Genomic DNA, 13,518 nt, shown 5'->3' on the forward strand with positions numbered 1-13,518 from the left:
AGGAGCAGCAATTATAGAAAATCCATTTACAAACCGCCGATAATACCCAGCTAGCCCCAAGAAACTTCTAACTTCGGTTACATTTTTCGGTGGTTTCCAATCAACAATGGCTGAAATTTTACTAGGATCAACCCGTATACCATCACCTGAAACAATATGACCCAAAAATCCAACTTCTCGAAGCCAAAATTCACTTTTACTAAACTTAGCATACAGTTGCTTATTTCTCAAAGTTTGCAAAACTGTCCTCAAATGCTCAGCATGCTCTGTATCATCTTTTGAATAAATTAAAATATCATCTATAAACACCACAACAAATTTGTCCAAGTATGGCCGAAATATGCGATTCATTAAATCCATAAACATAGTAGGAGCATTTGTTAATCCGAATGGCATAACTAAAAATTTATAATGACCATACCTTGTTCTAAAAGCAATTTTAGGCACATCCGACTCTTTTACCCGCAGTTGGTAATACCCAGATCTCAAGTCAATCTTTGAAAACCATGTCGCTCCTTTTAGCTGATCAAACAAATCATCAATTCTTGGCAACGGATACTTGTTTTTGATTGTCACCTTGTTTAACTGCCGATAATCAACACACAACCTCATAGAACCATCCTTCTTTTTCACAAATAACACGGGAGCACCCCAAGGTGAAAAACTCGGTCTCAGAAAACCTTTATCAGTTAACTCTTGCAACTGCGACTTTAATTCTTTCAACTCTGCTGGTGCCATTCTATACGGAGCAATCGAAATCGGAGCTGTTCCCGGTATCAAATCAATACCAAATTCTACTTCCCTGACTGGAGGCAAACCCGGCAATTCTTTTGGAAATACGTCCGCAAATTCACACACAACCGTCACTGATTCAACTTTCTTTTCAACTTCTTTTGTATTAATTACATACGCCAAATAAGCTTCATAACCCTTTCTCAGATATCTTTGAGCCGACATTGAAGAAATCACACTAGGCAATGCCTCTGATTTATCTGATTCAACCCACAGAGTTTCACCATTTCCACACTTTAATTCTATAATCTTTTCTTTGCAATTTATTTTAGCATCATGCAATGTCAACCAATCCATACCCAAAATAACATCAAACTCATCAAACGGTAACAACATCAAGTCGGCTGGAAAGTAATGATCCCGAATCATTAAAGGACATTTCTTACATACTTTATCGACAGTCACACATTTGCCTAACGGATTCGACACTCTAATCATAAATTCTGTGTTCTCAACAGGTATATTCATACTAGACACCAATTTCATGCACACATATGAATGAGTAGAACTGGGATCAATCAAAGCAATAACATTAACATTATAGAGGGAAAATGTACCGGTAATCACATCAGGTGAGGAAGCATCTTCACGCGCTTTAATAGCATAAGTTCTAGCCGGAGCCCTTCCTTCAGGTCTAACTGGTGCATCCCTGGCTTCATTCTTACTGCTTGCTTCGCTCCCAGCTTTTCTTGGATATCTTCCTCTCGAATCTGCCCCACTTGTTTTTGTATTCTGAAATTTTTCTTTTTCAGCTCTCTCTGGGCAGTCTCTAATAAAATGATCCGGAGAACCACATCAAAAACATTCATTTGCTCTACACGGACCAAAATGATTTCTACCACACCGCTGGCACTCTGGTTTAACAAATCTCGAGTTCCCTACACTGGCTGCCGAAGTAGTCTGGGATTTAGGACCCACATTTTGCTTCTTATAATTCCCATATGATTGCCCAGCTGAAGCTTGGGAACGAGGATTCATATTCATTGACTTTCCAGGTTGCTGTGAAAATGAACCGCTCATCGGTCTTTTCTTCCAATTTCTAGTCTCAGCCTCTACCTTTTTCTTTTCTTTAAGTAATTCTTCGGCCTTACAAGCTCGATCAACCAATACTACCATTTCTTTTAATTCAAGAATTCCAACAAATACTTTGATGTCTTCGTTGAGCCCGTCTTCAAATCGTCGGCACATCTTGGCCTCTGTAGGAACATACTCTCTGGCATACTTACTTAATCGGACAAACTCTCTTTCATATTCTGTAACTGTTATATTACCTTGCTTCAGCTCAAGAAATTCTTTACGCTTCTGATTAATAAATCTTTCACTAATATATTTCTTCCGAAACTCTTCTTGAAAGAATTCCCAAGTTATTTTCTCTTTCGGTACCACCGAAATCAAAGTCTTCCACCAATTATAAGTTGAATCCCTCAACAAAGATATAGCGCATTTCAAACATTCTTCAGGTGTACAAGATAATTCATCAAATACCCGGATTGAATTTTCGAGCCAGAACTCTGCTCTCTCGGCATCATCATCAATATTTGCTTTAAATTCTTCGGCCCCTTGCTTGCGAATTCTATCAACTGGAGTTTTGTGAAATTTCATCAGATCCATACCTTGAGGCATCGGGGGTACAGGTTGAGGAATTGGGGGAGGTGGGGAGGTTGTACATTTGGGTTCGTACGAACGAACTCAGTGTACCATGCACTCATCATTTGAGAAAGGCTTCCCGACCCCTTTCTCCTCCTCCCTGACCAACAGTAGGAGGTGGATTTTCAGTCGGCGCTGCTCCTTCAGCCGGAGCTGGCGCATTACTCTCTACTTTATCTGCCACAGCTGGATCGGGATCCATTTACTATAAAAAAATCATTTAAAAAGGTCAGAAGTCGTCATACTATCACAATTTATACATATGGCATGTATAGCAAAATCCGTACATACAACACGTAGTCCGAGAACTGACTAAACCTGCTTTGATACCACTAAATATAACGCCCCCACGCCCGAGACCATCGCCGGAGTCGAGTATGAGGTGTTACTAAGCTTAATTTAACATTTTTAGAACTTTGGATTATTTGTTTCTACATTCACAGCTTTTAAGCTACTTGCGTCACAGTCACAAGAAAAATCATATCTCGAGTTACAAAACTCGAAATCAAGATCCGTAAATTTTCCCTAAATATAGACTCATATACCTATCTAATAATTGTTTTATAAAATTTTTGGTAGGGCCAATTAGTACAGTTTATTAGTTAAAGTTACCCCTATTTCAGGACTTGGCAGGTCTGTCCTCTGTTTACTACGAACCACATTTCTCTCTGTAAAAAATTCATATGACTATGAGGTTTGTTTCTCCTAAAACTAGACTCAATAAGGATTCTAAGGATATAAAATACACCACCTAATTATATCTTTACAATTTATGGTGAATTTCTAAAGTAGGAACATGGGATTCAGAAACTGCTATGACCCTGTTTCACTAAAATTCAAATATCTTATAACCTATAATTCCTTTACCTGTTTCATTTGTTTCATGTGAAACTAGACATAATAAGCTTCAATTTGATATGTAGTCCATCACCACATTCAATTTCTATGATTTTTAGTAAATTTTCAAACTCGCGTCAGTGTTGCTGCAGTATTCTGTTTATGGCAAATTTCATCCCTCTTATGAGTTTTTATGCACTAAGTATCTTAATAATTTTCCTTATCATCAAACATAATCTAAACTTACCATTTTCATAATTTATCATTATCAAATATTTCTCAACCATTCTGTCACCATATCATAAGATCATTTACACAAAATAACTATATTGCTATACATGCCATACTTAAATTTACAAGCCATTTACCAAAAATCTTCCGGATAGTGTGACTGAGCCTTCGACCTATCCCGACTCCTGAACTGGCTTGTCCAAAACTACAATGAGTAAGAAGGAGGAGTAAGCATAAATGCTTAGGAAGTTCATATGTAAATAATAAATAACATAACAAACAATCAAACTAATCAACATTAGCATATATCATCAACACACTTATCACATTTTTAATCATTTTTCATCATCTTATTACCTTATCGTGGTTGTAATCAACACTCAACCCGAGGGTTAAATACATAACTGTCCAAAATATCCATTTCTCATCACTTACCAATACGTCTCTTTTCATCTCGAGTATTCCTCCATTTGAGTAAAACTTTACCCGTTGAACACATCGGAATATAATTCGGATACATGGATAATTAGCATATAAGTGCCACATATTCAATCAAGCCATCATGTAACCCGCCCATAAGAGAACTCGGACTCAACTCAACGAGCTCGGGCGTTCGCATCCATAAGTGAACTCGGACTCAACTCAACGAGTTCGGATGCCTAGTTACATCTCACGAACTCGAACTCAACTCAACGAGTTCGGACATTCGCATCCATAAGTGAACTCGGACTCAACTCAACGAGTTCGGATGCTCAACCATCCTAGTGACATGTCACTTGTATCCTAATCTATTCCTAAGGTTCAAACGGGATTTTCCACGAACATTTATCCTTTCCGTCTTCCGTAGAATGCCGAAATCAATACTCGGTAACAATTATATTTAACAAGTAGCTCACATAATTTACATATTATTTGAAATTAACCACAAAGCATACATTTCATAATGAAATTCAGCATAACACATAATTAATATCAATAACCTAAAAATAACAATTATGCTACATTATTTACACATGAACTTACCTTGGTACCAAAATACAAAGATTTTGCAATTTAGTCCACAATCTTTTCTTTTCCTCGATTGAGGTCGATTCCACGTCTTTCTTGATCTAAAATAACACATTTAGCTCATTTAATACTCACATTATCAAATTAATCCTTAACTCAAATTTTGGCAAAATTACAATTTTGCCCCTAAACTTTTGCATATTTACATTTTTGCCCCTAGGCTCAGGATTAAACTTTATTCCTTATTCTTATGTTTTACAACATGCTGATCACTTTTCTCTTCTATGGCAACATCAAATTCTCACTCTAACATGTACTTGTGACTATTAGGTATTTTTACCGATCAAGCGCTTTTACTCGTTTTTGCTTAAAATCGCGTAGTACAAGTTGTCTAACATAATTTAAAACCCTATATTCTATCATAAAACATCAAAATACACAAATTTCACCTATGGGTATTTTTCCAAATATAAACCCTAGGTTGAATTATTGCTAACATAAGCTTAATCGAGCTACCGGGATTCCAAAAACGTAAAGAACATTAAAAACGAGGCTTGGAATCACTTACTATGGAGCTTGGAAGCTTGAAACAAACCCTAGCTATGGAGAACCCTTGAAATTTCGGCCTAATGAAGAAGATGGACAAAAATTGGCTTTTAATTTTGTTTTTAATTCATTTTAATAACTAAATGACCAAAATACCCTTACTACTAAACTTTCCAAAAATTCCTTCCATGTCCTAATTTTGTCCATGAACTTAAAATTGGTCAAATTGCTATTTAAGACCTCCTCATTAATATTCCAAAACAATTTCATACTAAAAACTTCTAGAATGCAAGTTTTGCAACTTATTCGATTTAGTCCCTACTTTCAATTTAAGCACTTTAGGCATAGAATTTCATCACGAAATTTTCACACAATCATGCAATCATATCATAATCATCAAAATAATTATAAAATAATTATTTCTACCTCAGATTTGTGGTCACGAAACTACTATTCCGATTGGGCCCTAATTCGGGATATTACAATTATGGCCTTTGAATTGGACTAAGTTGCTCGTATAAAAAAGACATGGAAATTAATATTATTTTGGAAAGAATAAAATTAATATATGAATTTGATTTATACGAAATATTAATTGTATACATTTTATTGAATTTATTAATATAAATAGTTATATTAATAAATTTTGGTCAAAATATAAAAGATATGGAAATTAATATTCTTTTGGCAAGAATATAATCAATATATGAATTTGATTCATATAAAATATTTATTGTATATAATATAAACAATTATATTAATTAATTTCAGTCAAAATATAAAAGACATGAAAATTAATATTATTTTGGAAAGAATATAATTAATATATGAATTTGATTAATACAAAATATTAGTTGTATATATTTTACCGAATTTATTAATATAAACAGTTATATTTTAATTTCGGTCAAAATATAAAAAACATGAAAATTAATATTCTTTTGGAAAGAATATAATTAATATATATGAATTTGATTCATACAAAATATTAATTGTATATAGTTTATCGAATTCACTAATATAAACAGTTATATTAATTAATTTCGGTTAAAATATAAAAGACATGAAAATTAATATTCTTTTGGAAAGAACATAATTCCTTGTTCTAACTTTCTATTTGTCTTCTCTATTAATAAGGGAATAATCCTGGTTTTCCTTTCTAATATGAGATATCAAATAGGATAAAAGGATGATAATCCCTTACTGTGTTATGTTTACCAATTAAATAAAATAAAGGTCTACCAATCATTTTTAATTGTCTCTAAAAAGTTCAAAAGAAAGTGGTTGTTCATTTTTTACGGGGTGGACTACATAGAGGTTAGGACGTTTTCATTGTGGGTTGGAATCAATATTGAATCAGCAACATCCTTTCAATGTTTTTAGTAAAGAAGGTACATTTTCAACCTGATTTGTTCCTCGTATATAGATCTATGGTTGATGATCATCAGAATAATTTTTTCGTTGTGTCACGGAGCGTGCCGACGGTCCCAACACTTAATAAGACTTTAGCATGCTTACTTGACCCAGCTAAACGAAGGTGCTCCTTAACGACCTAGAATGGAAGGTTGTAGATCTTACCTTAACAATGGGCATCTCAAAGCCTAAATCCATATCTTCTACTCAGCTTAGCATGTCATGCCTTCATGGTGACAACCCTATTATCCGAGTTTCCTTAATACCTTACTAGACTTCTTTTTCCTAATGATTTATTCCTTTCTAAGGTAGTTTCTTGCCATAGTCTAATATTGATTAGGCGCCCACTTAACACGCCAAGAGCATCAGTGGGGTTGGACAACACTTCACCATTTGAAGTAACACTTAGTTTTCTTATTAAGTTCAAAGCTTACCCAAATACCAGGCGTTGCCCTACTTTTAAGGAAATCTTGTTCAAACATCATGGTCTCAGTCTTAGCTTAGATGAGTATCTCACCTTTCTTCTAGTCCCATTATTTCTAGAAAAGGAAGAAAAAGAAGATATTTTCTTCTTATCCTATCTTAAAAACTTAACTCAACCCAAGTCTTTATTGAAACTTGTTAAACATCACATCAGTCATTGGGTGGTCTTATCCAAACCTACAATTTCCAAGAAAACTAATTGAGTACCGACCTTTGGTCCTTAACTATCTTGGTTCTCGTTTAGTTGGTTCTTGACTATTTTCCCTTCCATCTTGATTGGCTCAAAGCCAACCTTATAGGACACTCTACACTGTCGACGTAAACTCGCATCATAAAGATCGTTTCCCTTATCCATAATGGAGTCTGCCCACTCTATTGCCATCAAAGCTTTTAGGTGAATCCTTCCTTTCCAGACACTTTTTTATCACTATGTTCCAACCTAGTGTTCGCCAACCTAAAGGCGCCACAGGCGTACTCAAAGGGTTCTTATACTTAGTCTAGTTTTAACACTATACATATTCGAAACTTATCTTTCCCTAAACAGTATCCAGACACTAAGGCTTCGTCGGATAGAGTGTTACATTAGTCCTCATACTTTACCAACTTTACAATTTAGGTTGTTATCCATATTTTCATATCTAAATTTTACTTCATTAGTTCCCAACCATAGATCATTATAATTCCTTTAAAATTCTCTTTAATGAACTCAATTTTGAATTTTTTTTGTTAAAAAAATTATCGTAGTGATTCCCAAAACAATGTCACTTACTATACTAAAAAATTTAGGGCATTACAGCCAATATTACCTAATCGACCATCTCACTTGATCATTTCACCCCGAAAATACTATCCTTTAAAGTTAAGTCAATTGATTCGTTACACCAAGAAGACTTAAGCCATACCCAAGTCTTAAAGAAAGACTAAGTCTGGAGCTTGATAACACTAGTAAAACCTAAGTTTTGCCTAAAACACACCAATGGCCATCTCAATCAAGCATCTCCCTTGGACAACTCTATCAATTTTCTCCTTACTGTCTAAGTGAATTATCTCTCATTGTTACACCCAAATTTCATCTAGAACAATCTTTGAAGACTACTTACTTCGCTCATTAGCATCTCTTTACCTTTGAGAAAAACCACTTTCGATGTTATGGTCTAGGAACTTATTTTTCCCTCAACAATAACCTATGTCGTATAGATATTCCTACTGGTATAACAACTTAGATAATTTCAAGCTCGAGTAACATAAATTGGTATATATATTATAGGCTCTTAGCAATACCTAAATTGGCATATATATGATAGATGATCACTAAGATTCATACCCTCACTATTAAAGTCCTCTTAATCTAAGTTGGCATAATTTTTATAGATTAAGCCTTGATAATTGAAGTATTTCTTAACCAAAGTTTGGTAATTTGAATAAATAAATCTCTAGGATTAGAGCTATCATATCACTAACATACAACTAATCTATCGTAATTCAAACTAAAGAATAATCACAAGTTACCAACATAATTTGGTTATTAAGTCATATTCATCTATAGTAAGCCACGTTGTATTTTTAATGAGAGAAATTTTAGTTCAAATTTTAAATTTGGCCTTGTTTAAAGGAAATATGAATCCCGAAAAAAATTAATTTTTGTAATTATAAAATAAAGATGAAAGATGCATTAATTTCAACATATACATATTCAATTTATATTTGAATTGATTTCAACAAATATATATCAAATTCATCACTTAAATCTACCTAACAAATCAATAACTTAGAAAAAATAATAATATTTACATATATTTTATTACATATTACCGTTATTTAAAAAAATCAAAATTCAATTTAAATTTCCAAATAAACGACCTAATTAATATTTTTCAAAAAAAAATCGAGATTCGTGTACGTTCCCTATTTAGTAACGCGGAGCTGACAAGATATTTCAATTTGGAATTTCAGGAGTAAAAGTTATTTCATGTTGGCTGTCAAGGTTAAGAAAACTGAAAGGAGTTTGGTGTAATTTAACCAAAAAAGAATGTAAATGCTATAATAGATAAAGTATAAATAGAGATAGTTTCTCTTTTTAAGCTGGCATGTCTTCGCTGGTTTTATGAGAGGAAATAAAGGAGACAGATTTGCTTCCATTTCAACTATCAAAACGACACTTGTTTTCATTTCTCTGTCTCCTTTTTTTCTCCCAATTTCTTTCATTTAGGTTTAGGGTTTTTTTTCTCTTTTTTTTACCCTAATTTTTTCTGTCTTTTGATTTGCATTGCGGAGAAAAGCTATAAATCGTGCTATTCTTTTCTTCTCCCTTCCCAGGTAATCAGAAATTGATTTATTGTTTTTTTTCTTTTTTTGCATTTTACGTAATTTGGTTGATTTGTTTAGCGGATGAAGATGTAATTTGTTTTATGATTGAGGTAATTCTGATTAAGTTTTATGTTTGCTTGGTTATTTTGGTTCGGGTATCGAAAAGTAAAAAATAAAAAATAAAAAATTGCTCTCTTTTTTCTTTAATGAATGAAAAACAAATGCATATTTTTACTTCAATGGAAAGTAATTACGTGGGAATGGGCATTGTGTTATAAATGTATTTATTTGATTTTATTGTCTGCTTTTACCTTAAACCATTCATGTCGAGAAAAAAGAAAAAAATTAAATAGCAAAATTAACAAGCCAAAAAAGGTGCCTTATATTGTTATTTTGTTTGATTCAAAGTATATGTTGAACGATGGCAATTTGGCGACATTGTGTTTAAGCTAGTCTGCTAACGGATTGAATTCAATGTTTTAGTTCTATTGAATTTGAACTTGTAAGTTTCATGATAACTGTATTTGTTGTGTAATTTTGCAGAATTTAAGCTAAAGCAAGGCTAGGGTTTAACGTGATGGATCAATTTTGTAAAGTTGAAGTGATCGTAGTTAATGGATTTTAATTTGATTCTTTTGGGTGATACTTCTATTCAGGACTTGCAATTTTAGGCGTAAAAAATGGTAGTTGCAGAAAGTGGAGAAGATGTTGCTGTACATGCAGAGCCCCCTGATCCTGATGTTCTTGAGATCGATCCAACCTCTCGATACATAATGGTAACATTATTTTTTATAAGATTATTTTGAATATGTACTAACTTCTATTTGGTTATTGCATGTGAAAAGGACAGATATAGAAGCTCATAACAATGCTTTGTAGCTATGTATATTAAAAAAATGCTTTGGAGCTTTTTGGGCTTTTTATGTTATTTAGAAGATGAGTGGAGTATTAATTTTCACTTAGGGATATCAAGTTATTTTAGTTTTTTCATTTGATTTGCTTGTGTTCAGGATATTTGAAATTTTTCAATCCATTTCCGATTATTTTGTTATGGTGCATTTTTTCTATTACCAAACTAACTTTTCCGTGGTTGACCACCATTGTTTCACCTCGTTGATTGATGAATTCTAACAGTATAATGAAGTACTTGGGAAAGGTGCCTTCAAGACAGTGTATCCTTTACCTATATTATATGGTTGTATTGAGTTATTGTTTCTTTGTCTTAACACGCATGCTTATGTTAACAAATTTGGTTGATAATCAATGTAATAAACAGAAACAAACAAATCATTTTATAGTTGGGGTTTATCTTTTCTCAGTAAGCTTTCCTTAACTTTATAACCAACCAGTTACAAGGCATTTGATGAGCTTAATGGCATTGAAGTGGCATGGAACCAAGTTCGGATTGAGGAGGTCCTACAGAAGCCTGAAGACTTGGAGAGACTGTATTCTGAAGTGCGACTCTTGAAATCATTGAAACATAGTAATATTGTGAGATTTTACAATTCATGGATTGATGATAAAAAGAAGACTGTAAATATTATAACTGAGCTGTTCACCTCAGGAAGCCTCAGGCAGTATGTTTACTTCTCTTAACAAATCTCTGCTGAAATCCTTCCTTTGCTTTATGGTGAAATGAGCCTCGTGGTTAGTATGTGTGATCTGTGATTTAGGTATCGTAAGAAACACAAGAAGGTTGACATGAAGGCTGTGAAGAGTTGGGCAAGACAGATTTTAACAGGTTTAGTTTACTTGCATAGCCATGACCCACCAATTATACACAGGGATCTGAAGTGTGATAACATATTCATCAATGGCAACCAAGGTGAAGTTAAGATTGGTGATCTTGGGTTAGCAACTGTGTTGGAGCAATCTAACGCCAAAAGTGTGATCGGTATATTCTCCATTTCCTATATTTCCTTACATCTGTATGTTCGTGGAATGGTGGTATACCCATTTTCTTGATTTGGTATTTATGTTGAGCTATCCTGGTTTTTTGCTACCAATTTTATTCTTTTGATGGGATAGGAACCCCTGAATTTATGGCACCTGAGCTGTATGACAAGAATTACAATGAGTTGGTTGATATTTATTCCTTTGGAATGTGCATGCTGGAGATGGTGACTTTTGAATATCCTTACAGCGAGTGTAGAAACTCAGCTCAGATATATAAGAAAGTTTCATCTGTAAGTTCTTTGTTTACTTTAGCTTGTAATTGGTTAATCCCTACAATGGAAATACCTTACTCTTTCGACTTTATAGGGTATTAAACCTGCTGCACTTTCTAAGGTTAATGATCAAGAGATGAAACTATTTATTGAGAAGTGTTTAGTTCCGGCACCTCAAAGATTATCAGCGAAGGAACTTTTAATTGACCCTTTTCTTCAAGCTAATGGATCAGCAAAAAGTCGTCCTTTCGCACTCCCCGATATTGTTATGCCCAAAATTGGAGCCTTTGGAGATCGCTGCCTCATGTCAGAAGCGCCTGCTTCCACATGGAATAGACCATCCTCTTTGGATCTTGGTAGCGATAGTGAGCTGCCTGTTATCAAATTCCTTGATAATTCCTTGGGCATTGAGGTGAGGAGGGCTAACAAAGGCCATATTTTCTTGTTAAAAGGTGAGGGGAATGATGAAAATTCTGTATCATTAATCCTTCGAATAGCTGATCAGAATGGTAAAAAGATAGTCCATTCAGAAGCAACTCCACTTTTGTTTACTCTCTTTACACTCTTAGTTTCATTACCTTTTTCATTTTTCCATACGTGCAGATCGTGTGAGAAATATTCATTTCCTCTTCTTCCTTGATAGTGATACTGCGCTATCAGTTTCAAGTGAAATGGTTGAGCAACTGGAATTAGCAGATCAAAATGATGTGTTCATAGCAGAATTGATTGATTTGTTGTTATTAAATCTCATTCCCGGTTGGAAACCATGTGTTTCCATTGATCATCTAGTTCCTCCAAACAGAAGGCGAACTTCAAGAGATCATCAATACTCACAAGGACATGGGGAGACTTCCTTGGGATCTTCCCAACATACTGCTCATACAGACAATGGTTCACGGTCCAAACTTTGTTCCAATGCTAGCACATTAGAAGCATCTGATGAATCAACAAAGCAAGGTCCTTGTTCGATGAAATTTAATGGAAAAAATTCTCATGCCAAATTCATGGTAGAAGATTCAAGATCTGAGATGTCATTTGCTTCTGCAACTTCGAATGAGTGGAACGATAAACTTAGCTCCGTACATTCATTCATGTCTGCTGAATTAGGGCCTATGTGCTGCAATGGACATGGGTTCAAAAGAAGTTCAAGCAAGTTGTTACCTGAAGCGGAATTATACTTCCATGCAGAGAGTATGTCGACAAACCCGGAATCTTCTTCTACTTCAGGTCTGGCAGAAGCCGAGGAGTTAAGACTAGAGCTGGAAATGATTGAGTTGCAGTATCAGGAGGCAATGAAAGAAATATCCAAGAGAAGACATGACGCTATCATGGACACAAGAAGAAGATTGTCCCAGAAGAAGATGCATTTAGTTTACTAGTCCAAATATATATATTAAAAAAATGAATAAGTAAATGGCCCTACAAATGTACATACTTTATTATGGGCAGACAATCTCCTTTTCCTCCCCGTTTTTCCTTGCCGGAGTGGAAGAGGAAGTGAAATGTTAATAAAACTTCTCTCTTCTAAATTGGGCTTCAAGTTCTATTCATTTTGCTTCTTTTTTTTCCTAAAAGAAATTTAATTAGATAGGAAGCCACAATTCACTGCTTACAAAGTTTCATGCATTTTTATTGTGTGTCAAACTTGGCATTTGATAGATATATATGGGTAATTTACAATTTAAACCATTAAACTTACATTAATTTTCATATACATCATCAATTTTTAATTTAATCTTATTAGATCATTTAACTTTTATTATTAATAATAAATTAGATCACTTGTATTAACACCGTTAGATTTATTTCACGGAAAATTGACTTAACATCTTTAAAATTAACTCAACATCTTTACTTAACATTTTTTTACATATTAATTTTGTGAGACTGTTAATAATGAAGCCAATATTGCGAGAATTGATTGAATCCATGCCTAAATATTGTATGTATCGAATTTTTTCATATTTTCTATTTCAAGTTTCTTACTCTTGTCACTAAAGAAACTTGTTAAGAGATCATTTGAAGATTTAGTTTTAAGAAAAAGAGTGATCAATAAAATTGTTTAGCATTCACCTATTGGAGAAAG

At 33.8% G+C, this 13,518-nt stretch overlaps 1 protein-coding gene across 4 annotated transcripts; it reads left to right on the top strand.

The window, feature by feature from the left end:
• Positions 1-8,900: 8,900 nt before the first annotated feature.
• Positions 8,901-12,961, top strand: LOC107891086 (probable serine/threonine-protein kinase WNK6). Of its 4 annotated transcripts, none has more exons than XM_041081745.1 (8): positions 8,901-9,273; positions 9,921-10,040; positions 10,399-10,436; positions 10,614-10,841; positions 10,938-11,158; positions 11,293-11,450; positions 11,527-11,884; positions 12,036-12,961. In XM_041081745.1, the coding sequence occupies exons 2-8, from the start codon at positions 9,945-9,947 to the stop codon at positions 12,809-12,811; spliced, it is 1,875 nt and encodes a 624-aa protein (XP_040937679.1). In that variant the 5' UTR covers positions 8,901-9,273; positions 9,921-9,944; the 3' UTR covers positions 12,812-12,961. The 4 variants fall into 4 exon arrangements, with proteins under 4 accessions (XP_040937679.1, XP_040937678.1, XP_016671229.1 ...); XM_041081744.1 differs by having other exon boundaries at positions 8,937-9,273; positions 9,808-10,040; positions 11,527-11,941; XM_016815740.2 differs by having other exon boundaries at positions 8,937-9,273; positions 11,527-11,941.
• Positions 12,962-13,518: the final 557 nt, after the last annotated feature.

Source organism: Gossypium hirsutum, chromosome A11 (genome assembly GCF_007990345.1).
Source record: "Gossypium hirsutum isolate 1008001.06 chromosome A11, Gossypium_hirsutum_v2.1, whole genome shotgun sequence".
NCBI lineage: Eukaryota > Viridiplantae > Streptophyta > Magnoliopsida > Malvales > Malvaceae > Gossypium > Gossypium hirsutum.

What these genes read in the sequence shown, in the direction of transcription:
- LOC107891086 (XM_041081744.1), top strand. Translation starts at nt 9,945, where the DNA reads ATGGTAGTTGCAGAAAGTGGAGAAGATGTTGCTGTACATGCAGAGCCC. An exon ending in ACCTCAGGAAGCCTCAGGCA is followed by an intron (nt 10,842 to 10,937) that starts GTATGTTTACTT and finishes TCTGTGATTTAG; the next exon opens with GTATCGTAAGAAACACAAGA. An exon ending in TATATAAGAAAGTTTCATCT is followed by an intron (nt 11,451 to 11,526) that starts GTAAGTTCTTTG and finishes TCGACTTTATAG; the next exon opens with GGTATTAAACCTGCTGCACT.